The 22,898-nt window shown below is 52.5% G+C and overlaps 2 protein-coding genes and 1 long non-coding RNA gene across 5 annotated transcripts; 1 reads left to right on the forward strand and 2 right to left on the reverse strand.

The window, feature by feature from the left end:
• Positions 1–833: 833 nt before the first annotated feature.
• On the reverse strand, positions 834–10,040 carry MCM5 (minichromosome maintenance complex component 5). Its single transcript, XM_064420375.1, has 17 exons — positions 9,933–10,040; positions 9,539–9,721; positions 8,570–8,696; positions 8,344–8,472; positions 7,897–8,069; positions 6,480–6,635; positions 6,223–6,389; positions 5,460–5,631; positions 5,247–5,358; positions 4,352–4,495; positions 3,957–4,022; positions 3,218–3,394; positions 2,992–3,104; positions 2,658–2,786; positions 2,318–2,460; positions 1,632–1,759; positions 834–1,210 (listed from the first exon to the last, which is right to left on the reverse strand). Exons 2-17 carry the CDS (start codon positions 9,703–9,705, stop codon positions 1,109–1,111), a joined length of 2,205 nt encoding a protein of 734 aa, XP_064276445.1. The 5' UTR covers positions 9,706–9,721; positions 9,933–10,040; the 3' UTR covers positions 834–1,108.
• Positions 10,041–11,976: 1,936 nt separating this feature from the next.
• Positions 11,977–18,148, reverse strand: HMOX1 (heme oxygenase 1). The gene is made up of 5 exons (XM_064420383.1): positions 17,990–18,148; positions 17,546–17,666; positions 14,768–15,259; positions 14,037–14,148; positions 11,977–12,705 (listed from the first exon to the last, which is right to left on the reverse strand). Exons 1-5 carry the CDS (start codon positions 18,127–18,129, stop codon positions 12,569–12,571), a joined length of 1,002 nt encoding a protein of 333 aa, XP_064276453.1. The 5' UTR covers positions 18,130–18,148; the 3' UTR covers positions 11,977–12,568.
• On the forward strand, positions 15,217–22,728 carry LOC135300679 (uncharacterized). 3 transcript variants are annotated; one of them, XR_010362448.1, is made up of 4 exons: positions 15,217–15,470; positions 16,018–16,118; positions 17,320–17,375; positions 17,479–17,607. It is a non-coding gene; the product is annotated as an uncharacterized LOC135300679 (long non-coding RNA). The 3 variants fall into 3 exon arrangements; XR_010362449.1 differs by lacking the exons at positions 17,320–17,375; positions 17,479–17,607 and adding an exon at positions 22,383–22,728; XR_010362447.1 differs by having other exon boundaries at positions 17,320–17,552.
• Positions 22,729–22,898: the final 170 nt, after the last annotated feature.

The raw sequence follows: 22,898 nt of genomic DNA on the forward strand, positions 1-22,898 counted from the left end.
CCTGCCCACACGTGCACCAGCATTGCTCACCCAACACTCTGCTGTCTTCAGAGGTCCCCACCACTGTTCTCACAGCCAAGGTGGCCCCAGGCTGCTGAGCAGGGACCTACCAGCACCATACATCTTTGTGAGAACACTTAAGAGAGCCAGTACTGATTTGCTAGAAATAACAAAAATCTGCCAAGTTTTTAAGTACAAGGTTGTGCTGCAAATGCAGAAGGGTGAAAGGGTGAGTAGCTGCACAAGGGCACCCTGGGGCAGTGTCCAGGAGAGGCTCCTGGTGTGTGGGACAGTCTTCCCCAAGGCCATTGGCACAAAGGAGGAGGTGGCAGGGACTACTTGGAGGACAGCACATAGCTCATGGGGATTATCCTTCATCTCCATCCTCACTGGAGCAAGCAGGGAACTCTGCCCATGTCTCAAGCAAGACCTTTAACACTGCAGGGTAAAGGGTGTCCCTGCTGCAGGCCTGGAAGAGAGCAGAGGGATTAGCAAAGAGCAGGGAACAAACAGCAAATAATTTTCTTCACTGCCACTGTCTGAGGGGGAAGAAAGCAGCAGACTGCACACAGGGAGTGGTAAAGTACTTCCTGCACTGCTCAGCCCAACTGGACAGCTTGTGCCAACAGGCTTTGTGCCTTAATAGACAAACCCTGAGTGAGAAATGAGTTTCTGCCTTCAGGGCTGCTGGTGCTGCCCATGAGGCTGGAGCCTGAGTAAGTGCATAAAGGAGGGCAGGCAGGAGGGACACCTTTCTATCCACAATCCTGCACCCCCTTCAAAGGAGGAAGGGGATCCATCCCCTCTGCCCCTCAGGGGTAAAGATTGCAAGCTACCAATATATCAGGTTTTATTTTAATACAAACTAAAAGCTTTTGGAGTTCCAAGAAACATGGACATGACACAGCAACAGAGCACACAAGGGACGCCCTGACCACCACAAACCCTGGTTCAAGATGGAGGCCTGGGGCTTTTTGGCTCCCCAAGGACAAGCTTTCAGGAGCAGGCCCCAGCTCCCAGGGGCACTCTGCCTGCTCCTGGGCAGGTGTCAAGCAGCAGCAGCAGCAGCAGCAGCAGCAGTTCCCTCCTGGGGCCTGGGACAGGGAGGTCACTTGATGCGGTACAGGACCTTGCGCTGCATGCGGTGCTGGATCTCCCCCCGCCGCATCATCAGCTGCAGCACCTTGTAGATGGCGTGTTCTGGGTACTTCTGCAAAAGGGGAGAGTGGGGGACGATGAGCCAGCACGGAATAGCCGACAGGAGCTCAGCAGGAACCTGCAACCTCTGCTAAAGCCTGGCTAAGACTCTCTAAAAGAAGCAATCCCAATAGCCCAAGACACTGATGCTTCCTTCCCTGCCTTAGATCTGACTGCAGCCAGTGACACAAATCAAACAGTTCTGGTGTCAAGGGTAGGATCCCAAACCAGCCCTAGCCCTCAGAGCTTTTGCAGAAACTTACCTCAGTCTCCTTAAACTGTGCAATCCCATTGTACACCATTCCCTACAAACAACTCCTAAAGCACGACCAAAAGGCTGGCCAGTCCACTCTTGAGGAAGGGGTTTCACGGCCCCAGCAGCAGCCTGGGGTCCCTGGTTTCACAGCCCAGCCCTCCGTGGAGTCCTGACCCACCTGCCGCATGAAGTCCTGGACGATGCTGTGCTCGGACACCTGGGAGCCGATGGCGAAGCGGCGCTTGAGCTGCTTCTCAATGCGGGACAGCATCTCTTGGTCCTCCTGCGTCGTGAAGCCTTCTGCCCCTGCAGGCAGACACCGTGTGAGCTCTCTGTGCCGCCCAGCTGTCACTCGCCAGGACACAGTGCCCATCTCCTGTGCCTCCCACCACACCTGCACAGCTTAGACTGTAGGGAACCCATGAACAACTCCACCGTAAAAGGCTGTGGAGCTCCAACCACAGAACTGAATGTGGACCTGACTGCTGGAGCTTTCTTTAAACCATTTGTTCCATGCTGCTGCCCAAGGAAACATTGTCTTCACCCCCACAGAAAAAGATCTTACAAGATTAATAGGTTTGGGGAACCACGTCCAGCACCAAAATCTGCCCTTGGGACCACAAGAGGCCTGAACAGCACAGAAGATCCTCAGTGTCATTTGTCTTTGCCCTCCCTGTGAGGCACAGCCCTACAGCCACGATGGCCCCTTGCTGCCAAAAGCATTGCTTTGTCTTTGCTCAGGAAGGAGGTCCAGCACCTGCCCCTGACAGCCAGGTCCTGAGAGAGGAGCTCGTCTCTCCCTGCCCTGAGCAGCCAGGTCCAGCATGTCTCTCCTGCCCCCAGCACAGAATATCTCCTCCTCACCTGACAGGTTGCCCGACATGGCCGCATCGAGCGTGGACACGTGGAAGAGCCGCAAGGCCTCCTCAACATCCGTCTCGGTGGCAAAGGGCTGAAGCCTCATCTTCGCCAAGGACTCGGCAATGCGCACAATGGCCTCCAGCTGCCTGCAGCCAGAGACATTCCCTGCTTTCTACTGCAGCTTCAAGGGTCCTGCCATCCCCACCTATCCCACTCCATGCACCTCCTGCCTCCCCCCACAGCACATTCAGGGCTCAGGACCTGCGACAGCCCCTTCCTGGATCAGCCAGTAGTGCAGCGCTAATCCCAGAGATTTGGGGGGCGAGGAGGGGGTGCTGCTCACCGGACAGTGATGGGGATGCTGGAGCGGCGGTCGCTCTCCTGCTCGTGCTGCCGGGTGCCGCTGCGCATCAGGATGTAGCGGTTCTTCAGCTTCTCCGCCGCCCCTGCCGACAGCCGGGGGCCACACTTCCTGCAAGGGGGGACAGGAGCTACAGCAGCGCCACTGGGGAGGGCCCCCTGGGCACCCATCCCGTCCTTGGGTGCTGCAGCACCACTGAGAGCTCCTCTTGCACCTTTTTTTTGAGACAGGAGTTAAGAGAAAGGGCACCCAGAGTGCCGGGTGGTTTGCCCTTCACCACTGCCCAGGTACTGCCAAAGACACGCCCGTCACTCACGTCCGACAGAAGGAGATGAGCTTCTTCAGTTTGTTCAGCTCAATCTCGCCCTCCACGGCCTGGGTCTGCGTCAAGGCACTCACGTGTAAGGCCATCACGTGCTTGGCCAGTGTCTGGGTGGGAAAGCAGAAGGCACTCAGAGAGCAGGAAAGCCCCTGCCTCCCCCTCCTCCTCCCAAAGAAAGGGGCACCATGAGTCCCAGTGGCACCCGCGCGGCTCAACCCACCATGTCCCGCTCCTCATTGTGCTCGTCCTTAACGATGAAGATCATGTCAAATCGGGACAGGATGGTGGGCATAAAATCAATGTTCTCCTCGCCCTTGGTTTCATCCCAGCGCCCAAAGACGGAGTTGGCAGCTGCCAGAACCGAGCAGCGGGAGTTGAGTGTGGTTGTGATTCCTGCCTGTGGGTAAAGGCAAAAAAAAGGATGGTGTCAAGATCACCTCCATGTCACAGCAGGTCATTATTCAGTGAAAGGTTGAAAGCCATTTTCATGGACTCATTGTCAATCACCTGCATTTAAAAAAGCCCCATAAGTAGCACCCAGTTGCTCTGTAATGGTGGGGCCAGGCCCACATGTCCTTCTGGAAGGGAATTGGCTTCAGCTGAGACTTGAGCACTACGTAATTTAATTTGTCAAGGGCAGAGGCAGTGGAGATCTCACCCCAGATTTGCAATCTGAGACAAACACTGGGCAGACAGGGTTGAGTCCTCCTGGGCAGCTGTGGCACAAAGCAATGGGTTTGCAGGTGCAGCCTGACAGCCACCAGCAAGGAGAAGCCATGAAATTCAGCCTGCCCAAAGCCTCCAGGCAGGGCAGACTGGTCTCAGACCAGCAACACCAGCAACCATCAATATGGCTGCCTGGGCTCTAAAATGGGCAGTTCTGGCAAAAGATGTGTGACTGCTGCTTGCTGGGCTCTCAGATCCCCACCTCAGGGCAGCATGCTCAATCCACAGCTCACCTTGGCAATGGAGATGGTCTGCTGCTCCATGGCCTCATGGATGGCCACACGGTCATCCTCCCGCATCTTTGCATCCCAGGTGAGAGAAACCAGGCAAGGAGAAAATGTCACCATCAGTCACCTCTGCCAGACCTCTCTGCTACAGAGTGCTACACACTTACTGAAGTGACCCCCAACAAAAACAACTCCTGTCTGTGAGGACAGACCATCCTGCCTCCAAGAGGGCAGGATGTAACTGAATTCCCTTGCCACCCCATCCCCCTGCCCTTCCCTGAAAGGAAGTGAGGGAGTCTCAGAGGAGTTGCCCTTCCACCGGCAGCTCTGGCCTCTGCTGGGACAAGCTGGTATCCCAAGGGCTTTCCTTCCCCCTCCCACACAGGCAGCCCCACAGGTACCTTGTCGAACTCATCGATGCACACCACTCCTCCGTCTGCCAGCACCATGGCTCCTCCCTCCATGAAGAAATTCCTGGAGACAGGGTCACGGATCACTGAGGCTGTCAAGCCAGCAGCGCTGCTGCCTTTTCCTGAGGTGTACACCTAGTGGCATGTGGAATAAGGAAAGGGACAGTACATCAGCTGCAGCAGCACCCTAGAGCCCACCGCTCCAGCAGGAGACAAAACATCCCTGGCACCACAAAATCCAGAGCTGCTGGGGGAAGAACCTCCAGAAAAAGCCCTCAGCACATGTAAAAAGCAGACGTGCTGGGTAAGAGCAGGGCTATTGCCTCATCCCAAGCCTCAGACTAAGCAGCTGTGACACACCGCAGGGCATGCAGACACAAACACAGATATTAAGTACAGAAGAGGGAGTGATTCATTGTTTGGTGGGCTACTGCATTAGCTTTGTTTGCCCCTGGAGGGAACAATACAGTCAGAGGCTGAGTTTAATAGAGACTACAAAAAAACACAGCTGAAAACATAATTCTGTGCCTGGGCTCAAGCTGGAGGTCTGTGCCTGAGAGACAGTCAACTTAATTTGTCCTGACCAGCCAGCCCCTCTGCTGATCAAGTCTCAACAATAAACAGCAGCACCAGGCACGTCTTTGGACATCTGCAAACACCCCGGCTCACAGCATAATAAAAGGCATGACCTTCTTCCCCTTCCCTCCCTCACTCCCCATCCCTTCTAGGCTAGTCCTGGAAATGGCAGCTCACGCCTCTGCCAGCAAGTCTGCCTGTGGATGCACAGGCAGGTGTCTGCCATGACCACGGTCTTGTCTCTGGGGCTGGACCAGGAGCAGAAGAGAGGAAAGGGTGCACTATTAAGTGGGCACCTCAAGCCACGTACCCCAATGGGAGAACACTTCTCAACAAACTTCAGCAGCTGGGATTTGGCCGTGCCAGGATCCCCCAGCATCAGCAAGTTGATGTCCCCTCTGCGGGTCAGGCCATCCGGGAGCCTGGAGTGATGGGGTTGGGAAGAAGAGAGGGAGAGAGATGGTGAGCCTTTATTTTGATAACAAAACACTGACTTTGGTAACAAAGGCTGACTCTTGCCCACCTCTTGCGGGAGCCTCCAAACAAGAGGCAGGCGATGGCCTTCTTGATGTCAGTGCTGCCGTAGATGGAGGGCGCGATGCTCTTGGCAATGGTCTCGTAGATGTTGGGCATGGCAGCCAGGCGACGAAGTTCCTCCTCTTCCTGAGGCGTCACCGAGCCACTGAAGCTATGTCCTGGACAGGGATGAGGGAAATAATGCAACAGAGAACAAATGGAGGTTTTAAAGGAAATTGTGTCACTCCCCCCACGCACACTACAACCAAAATCCCCTCTTGAAAATCATCCCAAACACCACCAGGTGGGAAGGGTGGAGAGGGAAAGCATCTGCTAACCCAGCAAGGCAGGCTCTGTCCTTAGAGGCCGATAAGAAAAAGCAAGGATCTTGGAAAAAGCACCCTGCAGGAACCAGAGGGAGAATTAGTCAGGAACATGTTGTAAATACAATCCTAACCACGGACTTCGGCTGGGATCCTCAGGGATGGCTTAGCAGATTCTCACTTAAACACCCTGAAGGACTCAGGCTGAGACCTCCTCATTTAATATGACTGAGAAAAAGCCTTACAGGACAGGCTACAGAGAGCCCAGGGCAAGTCAGTCCCAGGAATGGCTTGAACCTTCTGTTACATAAACAGCAGAGAAGGACGAAGCCTGGGATTTCAAACACTTCTTGCTGAGGGATCACCTTGTTCAGGAACAGGGTAGGGACTGTCTCCCAACACCAGGCTACCAACACAGACCAAATGCACACCAAAAGCATCCCTCACCGGAGCCCTCCGTGTCCACCTGGATGCCCACCACGCGGATGTAAGCGCTCCGGATGCCCACCCCCACATTGAAACGGCTTTTGTTCTTGCTCTGCGCAGATTTCTTGATGGAGTAGATCCCCATGATAGTGACTCTGTTCCCTGGGACAACTTTGTCACACAGGTACCTAGGAGGAGACGGGAAAGCAGAGGATGGCGGTGGGAAATGATGGCAGCAGCCACAGGCAGCAGGGCGGGGTGGGAAGGTGTGTCAGTACCTGTCGCAGTAGAGCTGCAAGTGCCGGGGCATCTCCCCATGCGGCACGGCATCTGGAGACTCCTGCAGTTTCAGAACCTGGAAATCCACGCACTTGCACTTATCTGGCATGATAAAATAAGGGTCCAGAGGGCACCTTGGGCGGCCAGCTTGTTCTCTGTGCAGAGAGATCAATCGGGGAGGCTGTTAGCACTGAAGAGCCACCCCCTGGAGCGCTCCTGTGGAGGAGACAGCAGCCACAGCAAGGGGCAGCTGCCCCTTCCAAGCAGTGCCACATCAGCAGCTAAGGGCAGACACACAGGGCCAGACCAAAGGCCAGCAAGCCCTCTGTCTTGTCTTCTACAAGTGCCACATGTGTACATGAGAACAAGCCAGAGGCAGGGTGACACTTGTCTGAGCACTCTCCCTGTCTCCCACCCCTCCCCTGCTAGCTCCATGCAGGGAAGGTAATTCATTAATTACACAGAAGGCAGCAGCACAGACTCAGTGACACGGCAGGGCGTTTTTCTTTACAACCTCATACATGAAGCAAATATTGAGTGGTTTCTGGTGAGAAAGCAATTAGCAATGTCACAAGGCTGACATTCACCTCCTAGTCTCTCAAGCCATATCTGCCTAGCTAGATTACAAGCTCTCTGAGACAAAGAGCAGCTCCACGTCCTGCTGCTGTCTCAGAGTGGCATGACTGATGCCTGACTCCATGCAGGGCTTTCAGGTAGGGCAATACCAGAGTAGAGGCACTCACGTAGTCAGGGATCAGGACCGAGGCGTTGTACAGACCACACACAAGAGTGATGCCTAGCCTGAAGCCCTCTCAAGCTGCATTAGAGTTCAGGTGCAGAAAATAAATACTGGCAGATATGAGCCCAAAGACACAACCCACCAGGATCAGCTGCCTCGAGAGCTGCAGCACAATGGCAGTCTAATGCTCACAGTTCTCAGAGGCACCAGGAGCTGTAAAGCAGGACAAAAAGCTTAGTAGAAAAGCATCCCTAAGGAATGCAACCCAAAACATCCCCCTCAGGAGTGGGAATGCGGAAGCAAGGAGTTTGTTTGGAAAAGAGAAGAACAACTTAACAAAGTATTATGGGACAGGAAGCTGAAGGCAGGAATGAACCTTTATGTACAAGAGGCAAAACTCCCTATGAATAAAAAGAACTCCCTGGACATGGTCACTCAACACTGCATGCAGCGCTGACCACGCAGGGTCACAACCAGCATGACCACAGAGGCACAGCTAGAACGTGCCAGCCAGAACTGCCCACGGGCAGCACAAAGGGCGGAGGCAGAGCAGCGCAGATGCCGCTGCCTTGTGGAACAGGGAGCAGATTCTGCAATGCATGGGGCGCAGCAGGAGCAGGGAATGCAGTCTCTTCTCGCCCTCCAGGCTGCTGGTGCACGCCCGTGTCAGTCCTTACGTGCTGCATTTCCTGGGCAGAGCGTAGCCCTCCAGGCCCGGGCGCACGGCGATGTTGCTGATGGTGTTGCGGCAGCTGCGGCACTGGATGGTGATTCTGGTGGCTTTGGCTCTCACGGGGGTTGCTGCAATTACAATCCCAGGGATCTTCACAAGGTGGGACATCTGCTCAGACTGAAAGGGAAAGGCGAAGAGAAGGTGAGAAAACCACCAATGGAAGATGGATGGGAAACAACAAAGCACGAGAGCGAAGGACAGAACACTCCGTGCAGAGCAGCACTAACAGCAGTAAGGTCCCTGCAGCAGGGCCCAGCAGTAACAGCCCTTGGCAGTCAGTTCTGAGCTGCAGAGTAACGCTGCTTGTAAACTAGTGAGTGACCTGTGTCCTGAGCCATGTGACCAGGTCCCAAAAGCTCCCCTGCAATCACACCCACACGCTTCACCTCACCTTCAGGCTGCGGATGTTGGCTGCGTTGGCATCCGACCTCAGCATCACTTGGATGTCTTGGAGAGTCTCCTCCCCCGAGGGACGAGGACGAGTGACCTCATCTGCAACTTCTTTTGCTGCTTCTTCCAACTAGAGAGGGAACATTGGGCTATCAGTGGGTCTGTTACAGCAGAACATCAGAGCTGCTCTCGTGACAACATTCTAGGTTGCCAGCCTCCATCCTTACCAGCTGCAGGTGCTCTGTTGGTTGCTTGTACAAATAGTCTGCGAGATCTTCATCAAAGCTGGCCAAGTCTTCCATCTCCACCTCCACCCAGTACTGCCCCAGGTTGTAATGCCGCTTGAGCTCATCCCTGGAAGGCAGGAAGCAGCAAAGGTTTGCAGGGCAGAAAGCACCAGCCACCCACAGCGGCCTTAGAACAAGCAGGGATCAGAAAAGGCAGGCTCTGCAGGGAGTCCTTGGTTTGGAAAGCAAGCAGGGAAAGTCAGGTGAGTGCCAGGAGAAGCTGGGCAATCTTTCACCCAAGCCCACTTTGAAAGGTGACAGAAGACCAGGGACACCAGTGCTGCAGTGGTAATGTAAAGTATTTACTGGAGTTACATGACCAGACAAACAAGGAGAAAATTTCTACCTAGGATAATAATTATACATAAGATGTGGTTTAAAACAAAGGAAGTGACAACAGAAGAGACAACATTTTCCTTAAAAACGCCACAATGAATGAAATTCAAGGGTGAAAGACTGTTCTAACCCTTGATTATGATGTATCTCCGTGTTTGCTCAATGCTGTGTCTCCAAACTGCATAAGCAAAGGGTGGCCAATGGAACTTCACAGAACTGGAAGGCATACGTGGAGAGTGGTGCACTGATTTAATGGATACAGACAATTCTCCAAACCAGAAAGCACTACAACTTCAAAGACAGACCTTGAATCTCGGAACTAAGTGCAAGCCTGGCAGTGTGGATCCCTCTATTGCTACCCTTTTCCACTGGCTAGCTAAAAATCTGTGAGAACGCCAGACCTCTGCTTTTCGATCGGGTTAAATACAAACATCTATTAGTGCTGAGTTCTTTGTGGCCTACGAGAAGAGACAAAGGGTGGGGTGTGCACTGCAGGAGGGAGGTTAAGAGCAGACTGGACGTGCAGGCGGGGATGGGCAAGGCTCAGAAGGAGAAAAGGGGCCACAGCAGCACCTGTATTTGAAAGTGAAGCCCGTCCGGTCCGTGCCCACCCGGTACTGCCGCAGGAACTCCTTGAACCGCTTCTGCAGCTGCGACTTCCGAACCTGCCCCTCGTCCACGGACGCGTCTCCCCCAAAGCTGTCGCTGTAGTAAATGCCGGGGTCGTCGAAGCCGGACATCGCGGCTGCCGCTCCGCTGCGGGGCCAGAGCGCCGCGTCAGCCCCGGCCGCCTCCCGCACCCCACACCCCGCGGGATCGCCCCACGCGCGGGCCGCGCTATTTCCCCGCAGTGCCCCACGGACAGCCCGGACCCCGGCCCCGATCCCGACCCCGATCCCGAACCCGATCCCGATCCCGGCCCCGACCCCGATCCCGATCCCGATCCCGATCCCCCGCCGCTCCGCACCTCGCTCCCGGCCGGAACCCGCTCCCAACTTTTTCGCGGCAAAAGCGGCGCGCGGCGGAAACCAAACCGGCGCGGGGCGCGCGCTCCGATTGGCCCGCCCGCCGCGCGCCGCCGCCGATTGGGCCGCGGCCGCCCTCCCGCCCCGCCCCGAGAGGGAGCGCGCGGCGCCGCTGCCGCCGCTGATTGGTCGGGGCGCTCCGCCCCCTGCCCTCCCCCAGCGGTTTGGCGCGAAATCTGGGAGCGAAAGGCAGGGGGAGGCGAAATGGCGGGCGGGCCGCACCATTGCGGCGGGGCGCGGAGGGGGAGCGGGTGGTACCATTGCTTGGGGCCCCTCACTGCTCCAGGCCCTCAGGACACGAGTGCTCCCGGATGCCTTCCTCCTGGCTGTTAGTGAATTTAGGGGGAAGGCTGGCCGGTGGCTGGGCGCGCACTTTGGCCCCTGCAGAGCGCGGTGCTGCGCGCCCTCAGCGCTCTGAGCTGGGAGGCGCAGTGCGGGCGGCAAGGGAGGCCTCAGCTGCAGCCCCTGGGACATAAAGAGGTGTCGTTGCTGCAGAGAAACCAGATGTGCTCATAAAGATCACAGACAAGTACAAACAAAGCCTTGGTCTCCATGTCTGCCGACTCGAGGCTCGGTCTGGAATCCTGTGTGTGTGACAGCGATGGCTGTGAGACACCAAAGCACCATCTCGCTCCTGCCACGAGCAGGGACCGACCGCGTGATACCACTCAGATCCCACATTTTCCAACTTTGAGGTTGCAGTCGGGCTCTCTGAGGAGGGGAGAGGGACTGAGTGTGGTGCAGTGTGTTTCTGAGCTCATGTGCATTTGTTTGTCTCTTTGGGATCTTAGCTTCCTGAGCATGTTTGAAAGAACAAAATGGTTTAGTTGGGGTGGTTTAGAGTGACTCAATAGGTAGAACTTAATTCAAATCTGAATGAACAAGTTCTTGTATTTAAATAGCTACCAAGCCTCATATTCTTGCTCTTCAAACACCTATCTTTTCTGAGAATCAACTATTTTTTCTGGCAGGTGGATGCAAAGAGAGAACTATTGAAGGGGGCTGGGGAAGGGATGCAGAGTAGGAAAGAGCCTGAGAATGATGACAGTCCTGTTTTCTGCTCATTCTCAGCAGGACCTGCCTTCTGAGTCTTGTTCTTTGAGCAGGTTCGGTGCTGGTCATTAAAACAGATCAGTAGGAACTTGCGTCTTTGGGATTAAGGTCACAGCCAGAACAGGCAGATCATGGAGACAGGTTGATCACAGAGGCTTTCTGGAATAAAGAGAGGACTCTGAGGCGATAACACGGCAGTTTTGTCAGTGCCTGCAGTGCCCTACCCCAACTGCAGCCTCTCCTGTGCTGGAGAGCTCCTGGAGCAGGCAGGGCCCGTGGCTGGACACAGCCCAGCCTGCAGATGTGCCTCAGCAAAGGCAAGGGGTGCAAGCTGTGCGCAGGGGCTGCTGCAGCAGTGCTCTGTGCTTGCAGTGCCTGCAGCAGGGCAGTGTGTGCCAGGCCCTGGCAGGGAGCGGGCTGGTTTGCCACTCGGGCAAGGGCCGTGGTTGTGTGCTTGATGCCTGCCCCGACCAGCACCTAGGGTGCCTTTAACTTTTGAGTGCTGAAACCACACTTGGCAATTCTGATTCACGCCGAAGCTCTTGCAAAGGCAGCCTGGTAACGCAGCCTTTGCTGGCAGTTCAGGGAGAGCTTCCTGGTTTTGGCCAGCTGAGGGTCCCATCCCCTTTTGCTTGCAACCCGCTCTTATGTACCCCTTCCACCCCTTAAAAAGACTTTGCACGCTCACTGAATTGGATGCTGTTTCTAGAAATAGAGAGCAGCGTGAGGGAGCTGAAGGAACCTGCCCCAGCTTATAACAGGTTATTGTTAGCACTGAGTGGGAGCAGAGTCTGCCTCTGATGATAGCTCCCACTTCTGTCTATTGTCATGTCTGTGCAGGCAGCAGCTCCAAAAGACATAAAACCAGGAGGAAGAAAGACACCTCCTTTTTCCCTGGGTAAGGCTGTAATAATAGGAAACACCAGGCCTGAAGACTTTACATTGAAATTTATTATGTGTATAAATTATACAACCAGACAAGAATGACACTGTATGTCCAACAACTGTCTTTTGTTTTTCAAAGACAAAAATAATGGGAAAAAGAAATAACAAAGACCTACTAGTGTCATGTAAAACTGTCTGTTACCCGTGGGAGCCACGTGGCTCCACAGAGAAAGTGATCACAGTATTATCTAACAGTATAAAAAAACTGAGCAAACAGAGCTCCAAGGAGCTCCATCTTTCTGAGGAAAGACAGATGCCAAAGCTGTGTTTCTGATCCTGTAGGGTTTTTGCAGGCACTCTGTAAAGCAATGGCAATTCTTGGCCATTGTTTTTAGCCTTTTGCACCCTTGGTTTTCGATGATAAAGTTAGTCTCTGAGAAGAGCTCACACCAAGCACAGGAGAAACTGCCTGAACCCCCTTACAGCACTCTTTGATTTCTGGGGAGAAAAGTCTCCTAGTATTAGTGGCAGAACCAAGATCACAGTACCCAGTCAGGGGTAATTTCTCTCACGAGGACTGGGAAGGTGGATTAGTTCAGGGTGAGGGGAGTCTCGAAGAGAAGGTGGAGGTCCTGCTTCTTCACATGGCAAACAAGCCCACGGCGACTGTCATGGCGAGGAAGCTGAGCGCCACGATCCACCGCACCAGGGACGTGGTGGGTGGCGTGTCTGTGTTCCTCATCTTTGTCCTCTCACTTTCCTTCCCAGCTGCTGGACCTAGGTCAAATAGGGAGAAAAAGCAAATAAAGACAAGTGAGAAGAGGTTGTGGCAAGAAGCTGCTGGCGTGCAGTGTTTGCTCTCCCCAGTGCCAGAGCACACCCTGCTGGAGTCGTCCAGGGAAGAAGGAAAAGCCCAGAGCTCAGCTGGGAGAAACAGTGGCAGCAGGTTCTGCTCTCCCAGTGGAGAGGGGAAGCAGCAGACTTGGCCTGGGAATCACAAAGGCCCACAGCCCCTCTGCCTGTAGCTGACTGCCAGCCTCTTCCCTTGTCTCCTTACAGGCTTACACGTGCACTGCCCAGCTCCAAACCCCTGATGTGTGCAGAAGACAGACAAATACTGAAGCTAGAGTTTTAAATGGTATTTTGTGTCCTACTTCTCACTGATTTAATTAGTTAAGCATCTAAAGACCTTGAACAGTCTTCAGCACTCCAAGCAATTTCTGCAGTACAACTTCAGGATGGGATTCCTCATCTAACACCAAATTTATCTGAAAATCTTACTTGTATGCATGTATAGGGAAAGGAATGGCAATGTTTCACAGAGAACTTTTAATGCCTTTCCCACAGAAGCTGCTTTAAGCTTCACTATCCAGAGATGGAAAGCAAGGTTTGCTTTCCATCTTTGCTATGGAAAAACTGTGGTTCAATCCAGGATGCTCTGAAAACAAATCTCCATTTTAGTTCCAGAATGGGTAGGCCATAAGGGGTTTTTTAATTTGAATTGTGTGTCCTCATGGAAACCAATCTGCTCTCTAAACATCTGAGCTCACTCAGGTACAAGCCTGATTACATTCCACCATCCAGAGCAGTGCTCACTGTAAACCCAGCACTCTCTGGAGTGTTTTCAGCAAATACTTCTGGGAGGCAGGAAAATGATCAGAGGGAGATACGGTCCAAAAGGACAGGCTGCTGGATAGGACTGTGTCCAGAAGAACCTTCTGTCAGCATCACAGCACCACGGCCGATCTGCAGCACCCAAAACTGATGCCTTTGCTCCTGTGAACTCAAGGTCAGTTTTGCCTGTGGTGAATGAACCTTACATTTGTTAAAGCCCTAGAGGTGGAGAGAGGAGTCTCTTTTTGTAAAGCTTCCTCCCTGACACACTTTCTGAAGAGCCCACGTGTGTTTTCCTTGCTCTGTCATGTCTAGAAGAAGCTTTGCACACAGCAGTGCCTCTCCTTGCATTACCTGCTCATGGCTGGAGAAGAGATGGGGCAAGCACCTCATGCTTGTTTCCCAATGGCTTTTACAAACAAGAACAGAGGAAAGGAGGAGAAGGGAAGGAAGGAAGGAGCACTGTGAGGCACCTGCCCTCAGAAGTGTCTTACCGTGCTCATGGGATTTGTTGACGTTCCTCGTGCGAAGCAGCTCTGCCTTTGGCTGCACAGGATGACCATTCTCCTGGCCCTTGGACACCAGCTCCTGCAGCGCCTCGAACACCTGAGGAGAAGGAACATTGTCTCATTATGTGGCCTCCTCTTGTTCTTTCACTGGGCCACCTGCCCCCTCCTCAGGCACTTCAGGAACTAGAGGAAGACACAAGGCTTTAGTCTAAGTCTCCTGGCACATTTTGCGTGGAACAAAAGTTGTCTGTGAGGTCAAAAGGATGTCTTTCAAACTCCTTGTTCACTTTACAGGTTCTCTGTGAAGCTTTCATCTAAGGAGAAGGCTATTGCCCGCCTTCTGATGGGAATGAAAGCAAGGAAACCTGTCACCTAGTCAGAGTGCACAGCAGACCTCTGTAACTTCACCACAGAGGCAGGACAGACACTATGTGGTAATCCCCACTCCCAGTATTAACCCTCATTCATATCTGAATAGTGGCACATGAAAGAGACTGGATTCAAACACTAAGGGAGGGATAAAAGCTTTTCAGAGACCATTGTTTTATTTGGCTCCCAGGTTGGAGAAGCACTGCCATCCAACCCTGACCAGCTCGCCCTGATCCACAACTTCTCATAAGCTGCCCAGTAGAAACACTGGCCTTGTATTTCCCCTGTAGCTATTTTCTTGTTTGAGAGAGGATGTGGGCTGGCAGAGCTGGCTGGTTGTTACTCACCCGTATATTTAACAGGAATGCATTCTTGGCCTCCTCCATGACTCTTTTCTTAGTGGCAAGGTCCATCTCGAGAGCATTCATGCGGGAGCGATAGAGCTGCTTGAACTTGGTGGCATTGGAGACGCCATCAAAGGTGAAGAAAGCCAGCCCTTCCCCAGTGCTGGGCAGCTGAAGGGCCTTCTGGGCAATTTTCTTCAGCACCTGCCCCCCAGACAGGTCTCCCAAATAGCGAGTGTAGGCATGGGCCACCAGGAGCTCTGGCTCATTCTTGCCTATGTAGTGGAGCCTCTCGACGTATTTCTGAGTAGCCTCAGGACATGGGATCTCTTCCCTCCAGTTTTTGCCATAGAAGTACTTCAAGTCTTCCTCCAGGGCAGCTTTGCGGTGCAGTTCCGCCGGAAAATACACAGGGGCATAAACTGGATTGTTCTTGTTCCGCTCGATCTCTTCCTCCAGAGCAGAGTAGACAAAGTACAGGGATGCTGTAACCAGCTGGAAGAGAAGAAAGAGGATGAGCTATAGGTGCATCTGCTTGTCATTTTGAAGTCTGTGGGACAAATTGTACTAACAATAAAGGTAATCATGGGCACACCCACTATGAGTCACAACCATCTGTGATGTTGCAGATTTCCCATGTGGAAAACAGTGCAAGGTACCGGGAGACACTGTTTAGCCCTTCCCTTCTGCTTGAGATAGCAATCAGGTGAGCCCTTTCCAGCTGGTATTGGTCTTACTTGCTCTTAAAGTCACTGCCTTGCCTTCAAGTTAAAGTCTGGCAGTTTCATGTGATGTGTTTAAGCATTCCTGGTCTCTTCCCATTCCCTCAGTCAATAGAGAGGGTATTCCCAAAGGTATCCTTTCTGGTACATTGTTCAAATTTGAATGCTCCACAATGTGGCTTCCCTTTGTGGGGCCTTGTGAGATGATGACACATCCTGGTTATTTTTCAACATATTCATCCTGTCAGCATCCCACCATCCTGGGAACTGAGGCACCACCACTCTGCTCACTCAGGCATGCAAGTGGGGTTGCCTCCTCGGTTGCCCCAGGGAGACAAGATAAAAGGGATCTGGAAGCGCAGCCTGCCTCTGAAAGATGCCTTTGTGAAGGAGTGCTGTGACGCTGTGTTCTCCCCTCTATTTTGAAACCATTGTAATTGTTGTTTTTCCCAGCTTATGCGATACTTTCTTCTATCTGCCAGCTTTTCCACGTGATCTGAGACAATATATCTGTGTTCTTCCCTTCCCCAGGCATTCTGTTTTCAGAGGCTGCTACACCTACACCACCCCTTCCTTACCCTGTGACCCTTTGTGGGCAGCAAATGGGAAAAGATGAAGGTGTTGGAGTAGAGGTGAGTCAGGTTTGGGTAGGGGGGATTATGCTGCTCACAGGAGAGAAAGCTGTTTGTTTTCTCACAAAGCAGCAAGCTCTGCAGTGAGAGAGTTCCTGTTTCAACCTTGCCCCACTGTGCCAGAAAACAGGACTTTGATAAGCACATGGGCAGTGACTGGTTGTGGAAACAAATATCCACCATCTGGGCAGTCACGTAGCAGGCCAGATATATAGGTCTGCCAAGAGAGTAAACAAAAACAGTTTTTTAAACAGTAACCTGTTACCCAGCTTACCGGAAAAGAAACAAAACATGGGAACATTCCCTTCCAAATTAAGCAAAAGTGTAGCTCAACTGATTGCTTTCAGAGACAAGTAGTGGTTTAATGAGAAACATGGCTTTTAAACACTTGTTAATTTTTAAAATCCATGTCCCATCTCATTCGCCTGACAGCATGTAAAAATCATCTAAGAAACAAAGTTTTATTTCTGAAGGTCTTTTTACAACTTGCCTGTCTCAAAGATCACTGCCTAACCAATGCCATGTTGCTTACAGCAGGAAGTCAGCACCTGAGATTGAATTTATGCTTGGCTAAGTATTCTGAATGTCACCTGTCAGAAATAAGCACTCTCTTTCCTCCTTGTATGGATTTATTTGCCAAGGAACAATCCAACAACAAAGTAATTAAGCCAGAGGTTGAATCGGTAGCTGTTATTTGCAAGTCCATGTGTCACTTCCTATAGCCTCTCAGGAATTTCTGGCCGTGTTTGCTTTGGTTTTGCTCTTGGCTTTGTTATGTGGCTCAGATCCCAGGAATTGTATCTAGCCAGGTTAGGCTAATATGTGGAAATGTTTCTCTTTTATCTTGAAAAAAGCAACAGGCTCCTGCTTGTTAGCAGCAGACACAGATTGCTCAAACTCAGTCTGGTTTTGAGTTATTGTTCATGATCTCAGCTGTGGTATAACTCAAGTGACAATACAAAGTTCAGTGCCAGCAATGATCCCACATCCTCACTTTCTCACCATCCCATCATTATTTCTAGCTGCAGTTGTAAATACAGAATTCTCCCTCTTTTGGGCATTTCAGCTGCTCAAGTATCTGAACACAGTTCTATCTGCATTAACTATGACTGGCAATAACAGCATGCAGGCGTTTATGAAGAAAGAGAAAAGCAATAGCATTAGTCCCATCAACCTCTTTGTCCTTTTTCTCCTGTTTCAGCTTGGCTGCCCATTGTGATATGCACAGTCCTTCCCCACCTTCTGCAAGAGGAGCCAGTAAGACCTCAGGGTGCAGAAATTTGATGTTTTTCATAGGAGAGGCTGATACTTCATGTCTCTACCCTCCTTACTTGTACTGGCCCCATCCTCCCCTCTTTAGTACCCTCAGCCCATCTGCTGTGACTGGTGAGGAAATCCCATCCCCAAACAATGCTGCTGTGAAATACCTTGAACTCCTGGAGTGACACCTGCCCCTTCTGGAAGTTCCTCATGAACGGTGTGTTCTCTGCCTGCTCGTGCACCTCCTTGGTAGCTTCCTTCAACAGTTCTGACAGGTCTGTGGACATCCTGGGGAAGAACAGTGAAACAAACAGGAATTAGGGCTGTCTCCTCTGACAAAACAGATCTTAGCTCTCTAAGACAAAAGGGGGAGCCTGGGATGGCAGGAGAAGGAGCAGAGCATTCCCCAGAGATGTGGATGGGACCCAGAGAGCGCCAGCTTTCCAAACAGTGTCCCGAGCAAGGAAGACTGACAGACTCCATGCAGAGGTGGAGGCAGCAGCATGCCTTTCCCTGCAGAGCAGGAACGGGAACAGCATTCCTAAAAGCAAGGGAGAAACACAACACTCCTCTGCCAAAAGGCTTCCCTCTCGCTCCCGTCCCGCTCTCACCTTTCAGAGCTGTGTGCCTGGGAAGTTTCCATGTTTCTCCACGTCGTTTCACTCCTCTGCTTCCCTGCTGCTGCTGTGCTTTCCTGCTTCCCGCAGCCCCGGGACGGTGGAGCAGTGAGCTGGCCAGCCCGATCCCACATCCAGCTTTATACGGCCGGGCCACGTGAGCGCCGGAGCGCTGACCTCAGTGCGAGTGCGAACTTCTTGCAACACAGCAGCACTTCCCTTCCCAGCCCGCCTGTCACCTCCCCTGGCCCGCAGCCCCCAAGAACCAGAAGGAAGTCACCAGATGCATCTTGATAACTTAGCAAAAACAAGAGGATGTCCAGAAACTTCTCTTTTGAGGGGCCTGGCTCTGTAACCCTTTCAGTGCCTTGCCCCTGGCAGGCAGAGCCCGGGTACTGCCAGAGGTGCTCGTTGTCCTGGGGACAGCGGGTTGGAGGAGACAAGGAAGGTGGATTCACAGAGCTGATGTCTGGGGCACAGAGGGCAGCCTCCTCGCCCTGCACCCCAGTCTGTGTGCCTTGCACCTGCCTGGAGAGCTAATCCAGTCCTCACCCTGACCTGCTCGAGCACAGCTCAGGGATAGCCATCCCATCTCCCATGGCTGTGCTCAGGCACACACCAGCTCTGGCCTGCAGTGCCAGACCTGTTCCCCCCTGCCCTTGGCAGTAAACCCTGTCACTTTGCACAGAGCCAACACAGGTGTGCCAGCAGTGATGCACAGCCATACCCACCCCATGCTCTCCTGCTCATGGCAACAATGGCATCTGATTTGTTTGACAGCTGGCTCCTGTTGTCACCACAGCAGCGTGCAGGGCAATTTAGGAAAATAGCACACCATCTCCCAGATTCCCAGAAGGCTGGGGTAGCTGAAAAGATATCATATAGGACTTGGGGGAAACTGAGGAAGTCTGCAGAGACTTTTAAAGGCAAATAATTCCTCTGATTTGGGAGAAGAGTTGGACATGGTGCTTCTGCCAGTAGTTGTTGCTCTGCTGGGGTCTTTTTTGTTGTTGTTGTTTTTTTTTGGGGTGGTTTTTTTTTGTTTTGTTTGTTTTTTGGTTTGTTTGTTTGTTTGTTTTTTATAAAGTAGACAGTGAAGCTGCCAACAGATGAAGCTGGGCCCTTCTTTCCCACCTGTAGCTATGCTGGAAGCTAGGCTAGCAGGGACAGGTGGTGCATAGCTTGTTGTACTTTGGAAAAGCACACATTTGTGCTCAGCCAAAAAAAAGCAGGGCACTTAGAGCCACCGTTCCCCTGTTTCTGTGGGTGTGAGAAACTCCCTGGTACAGTGGTGCAGGGGGTGGAGGGGAGGCAGAGCCTGGGTGGAAGGAGAAGGACTGTGGCATCTGCTGTCCCTCTGCAGCCAGCTCTCTCTCTGGCTGCTGCCATCCACGCCAGCACCTCGCCTGCCTCCCTGTCACTGCACCCACACCAGCCCCAGCAGGGCTGGGGGCTGTAGGTTAAAATGCTGTTCTAGAAAAAGTATCCTTCCACGCTTCTTTTTTTGACTCCAGCAGACATCTGGCATGCAGCGTTCAGGAAGGATTACTCAGCATTTCCATCCTGACTCAGCCAGACTTTTCCTGTCTTGCTTTTGTCCTTTAAAGCAACAGTGCACGCCTGGTAAAAGCTGACACACTCCATTCTCCCCGTGCCACTGCAGACAACTTGCTTGCTTTTATGGAAGGTAAAATAAATTTATCAGGATGTCTGATTCTTCAAAGCAAGTGTGACAATTCCCCAAACATCTCCTGGGAGTGCATAGTTCATGAGTAGAGCAGACTGCCCCATGGCCAGTCCCTCCTGAAAACATTGAAACCAGTTTGCCACAGGAGCAGCCCCAAAATGAATGCTTCCCTCTGACATAACTCCTTAAAGCTCTTGTTTTCTGTCATTTTCAGTGAGTCCTATTCTGACAGGGAAAGCTGGAGCACAAATTGAACCTCTAGTTCTAGTGGAGGGAAGTAGGGAATATATGGAGATTATATGAGAATAAGAATTATATTATGAGAGTGAATTATTCACTTTGTGAAGTACTATGAAAAAAATCCAGTCCTCAAGCCCTGCCCCTCCTTTCACCTGCAGCCCTGGCAATGCACCCAGTTCTTCCCAAGGACTTTTTGGGTGCTTTCAAGCCAATTTTGTCCCCACCCCACTTGTCTTCTTCCAAGAAGCTGCATGCTTGGAGGCCCTATAAAAGATATATCCAAAAGTCCTTTTCCCTTTAATCCAGGATTGTGGTAGGTCTGAATAAGACTGGGGGGAAGAAAGAGAGGGTCTCTAGTCATGTTGCTACCATGCCAGGTGTGTTTTCTGGCTTGTAACCATACTGTCTCAGGACATGGGGCAGTACCTCTTCTGGCTCTTGGGGCTTTACCTTCCCCTAGGCAGGTCACAAGAGATGCAGCTCACCTCTGCCAGGAGGTTTGCAAAGGTGCACACAAGCAAGCCATGCCCCATAAGTGATTTATGCTGTCTGATTTCTCTCTGGGATGGAGCAGCTGTGAGACTCAGCCTAGCTCTCTGGAAAGACCCAAATGCCCTTCCAGCAAAATGGAAGGAGAACTGAAAGTGGGGCGTCATCATATTTGCAGTGGCTGGCCTGGAGCATTTCTGGCCCTCCAGTGTTCTGCAGCCAGGGCTTGCACTGCTTCTGCTGTGCTGTTGCTTTGTGGTGGGTGGGAGGTCAGTGCCAGCCAGCGAGCCAATGTGCCAGCGGGGATTTGCGAGCTACCATCTCTTCCTCAAAGAGAACTCTGGAAGCTGGCACTTGAGAGCAATGAACAGGGAGGGAGGTGAGTTCTTTTAGTGCAGGGAGCAACCTGGCTCCCAGAGCATAGCGGGCCATGGGAAATCAGAGGCCAGCCCACATCCAGGTCACTAGGAAATTCTGCTTGAATATCACCAAAGTCTCAGACTGTGGTCTCCTCTGTGCCTGCCAGAAGCTCTGCTGTCTCCTGCCCTTCCAGTGAGCTGTGGCTGGGTGCTGCCAGAGCTGCTCACTGTGAGGACATCAGCAAAACTGCCCACGGGATGTCTAGCAAAGATGAGTAAAGTAGCCTCAGGCAAGATATTTGTGAAAGTTCTTGCTGGGCTTAAAAGCCCGTCCGCACATCCCAGCCCCTGAGAAAATGCTTAGTCACGAGATGGGAGATGAATGGTTAAAAACAACAGAAAGTTATTGAGGGGTCATGTTTCCATGTGGAACGGGGAAGTGGGGAATTTTCTCCTCTTTGTACATTAACAGCCTATTTTGCCAGTAGATTTGTGGCCAGAAATGTCTAGTTACACAGGCAGTCACGGGATGCAAGGTCAGCTCTCCCGAGTCCCTTGTGGGTAGCGCTGTTCCACGCCGGGCTCTGGCAGGCAGCTCCCAGCAGCTCAGCTCGGCTTCCGTGGGGAAAACCGGCCTTAGCCAGCTCACGGGGGCTGATGGGCTCTCTCCAACCGTGACACAGCAAAATGCAGCAGCACTCGGAATGCTGAGTGCAACCCAGGCAGCTGCATCATCACTCGGTGACCAGGATTTGCTGTGTAATGGTAGGGGGAAAAGGAGTTACAGTAACTGCTTGCAGTGACTTGCTGGGGAAGGGAGTCTGTGCTGGAGTGTACAGGGATATCCTGTGTGTTAATTTGTGCTTACCAAAGGGAGATTACCTCTGTCAGCCCCGCCTTGGCAGAACTGACTGTGCTCACTGCTCTCTCAGCATCTAAAAATCCCAGTCTAGATCAAAGATAAAGATGGAGAAAAAGGAGGTCGAGAGTCCAGTGCACTGGAAGTCCCTTTGGAGAGCTCAGGCGCTGCAGCTGCCCGTGGGGCTGGCACTGCTGGTACCTCGGGAGGGTTGTATGGACAGGCATGGCTGTGCTAGGCAACCCCCACACAGGAACCCCAGAAAACAGTGTGGGGGGGAGATGGAGGCACAGGCAAATTTCCCAGGATAAACGAACCAGCATGACAAAAATAGGAAATGCAGATTACAACAAATATTTTCATAGATGTATGGGTATATGTGTGCTGTAGCACATTGGTGTCTCCAGCACATAGCTGTGAGCAAGAAGAGAGCCTGGGCTGTCTGGAAACAGAGCAGGGAGAAGGAGGGAGAACAGAGCAAGTGCTCTGTAAGGCATGTGCCCCACCAGAGTCAGGCAGTGACTTTAATCACACAGCAGGTTATGGGTACACGGGGCTGAAATTTTGGGAGAGGGTGCATAGAGCCCACCATGCTTCCTAGAGTCTTGGTGGTCATGGGAATCAATCCTGTGTCCAGCTGGGTGCTGCTTTGGCAGCCACAGGGAGGTGTGGAAGGGAATGGGGCAGAGTTAGCAAATAAAAATCCCATTTGTGAAAATGTTTCAGTCAGTGCTGCTGCCTCCTTTGTTCCAGTGCCACAACCGTGGAAAACAAAGTGTGCCCTGACTGCGAGACAGAACAAACCGTGAAACTTTGGATTTGAAAAATCACACGTATGCAACAAAGAGGACCTTGTTCCACACTGTTCACACCCTTTTCTCAGGAGAAGGAGGAACGGGAAGCTAACTTTTGCACAGAAAGTGAGACCCAAGTCCCCCCTCCCCGCAAGGTTTCCAAATCCCCTCTGCGCGGTTCCCTGGCTCAGGCTCCAGGAGAAAGGCAGGGGCTGTTTCTGGAGATTTCTCCGTGTGTCCGGAGCCCTGGCTCGGGAGAGCAGCTGCAATCCGAGCGCTGCGGAGGCACCGCCCCGCCGGGAGCACCGGGCGCGGACCGTGACTCAGCAAAGAAAGAGCCCCGGCTGACCCTGACTCAGCAAAGAGCCCCGGCTGACCCTGACTCAGCAAAGAGCCCCGGCTGACCCTGACTCAGCAAAGAGCCCCGGCTGACCCTGACTCAGCGCTGGGAAAAGGGTGACTCAGCACCCGCGGC

This window comes from Passer domesticus, chromosome 5 (genome assembly GCF_036417665.1).
Source record: "Passer domesticus isolate bPasDom1 chromosome 5, bPasDom1.hap1, whole genome shotgun sequence".
Lineage (NCBI taxonomy): Eukaryota > Metazoa > Chordata > Aves > Passeriformes > Passeridae > Passer > Passer domesticus.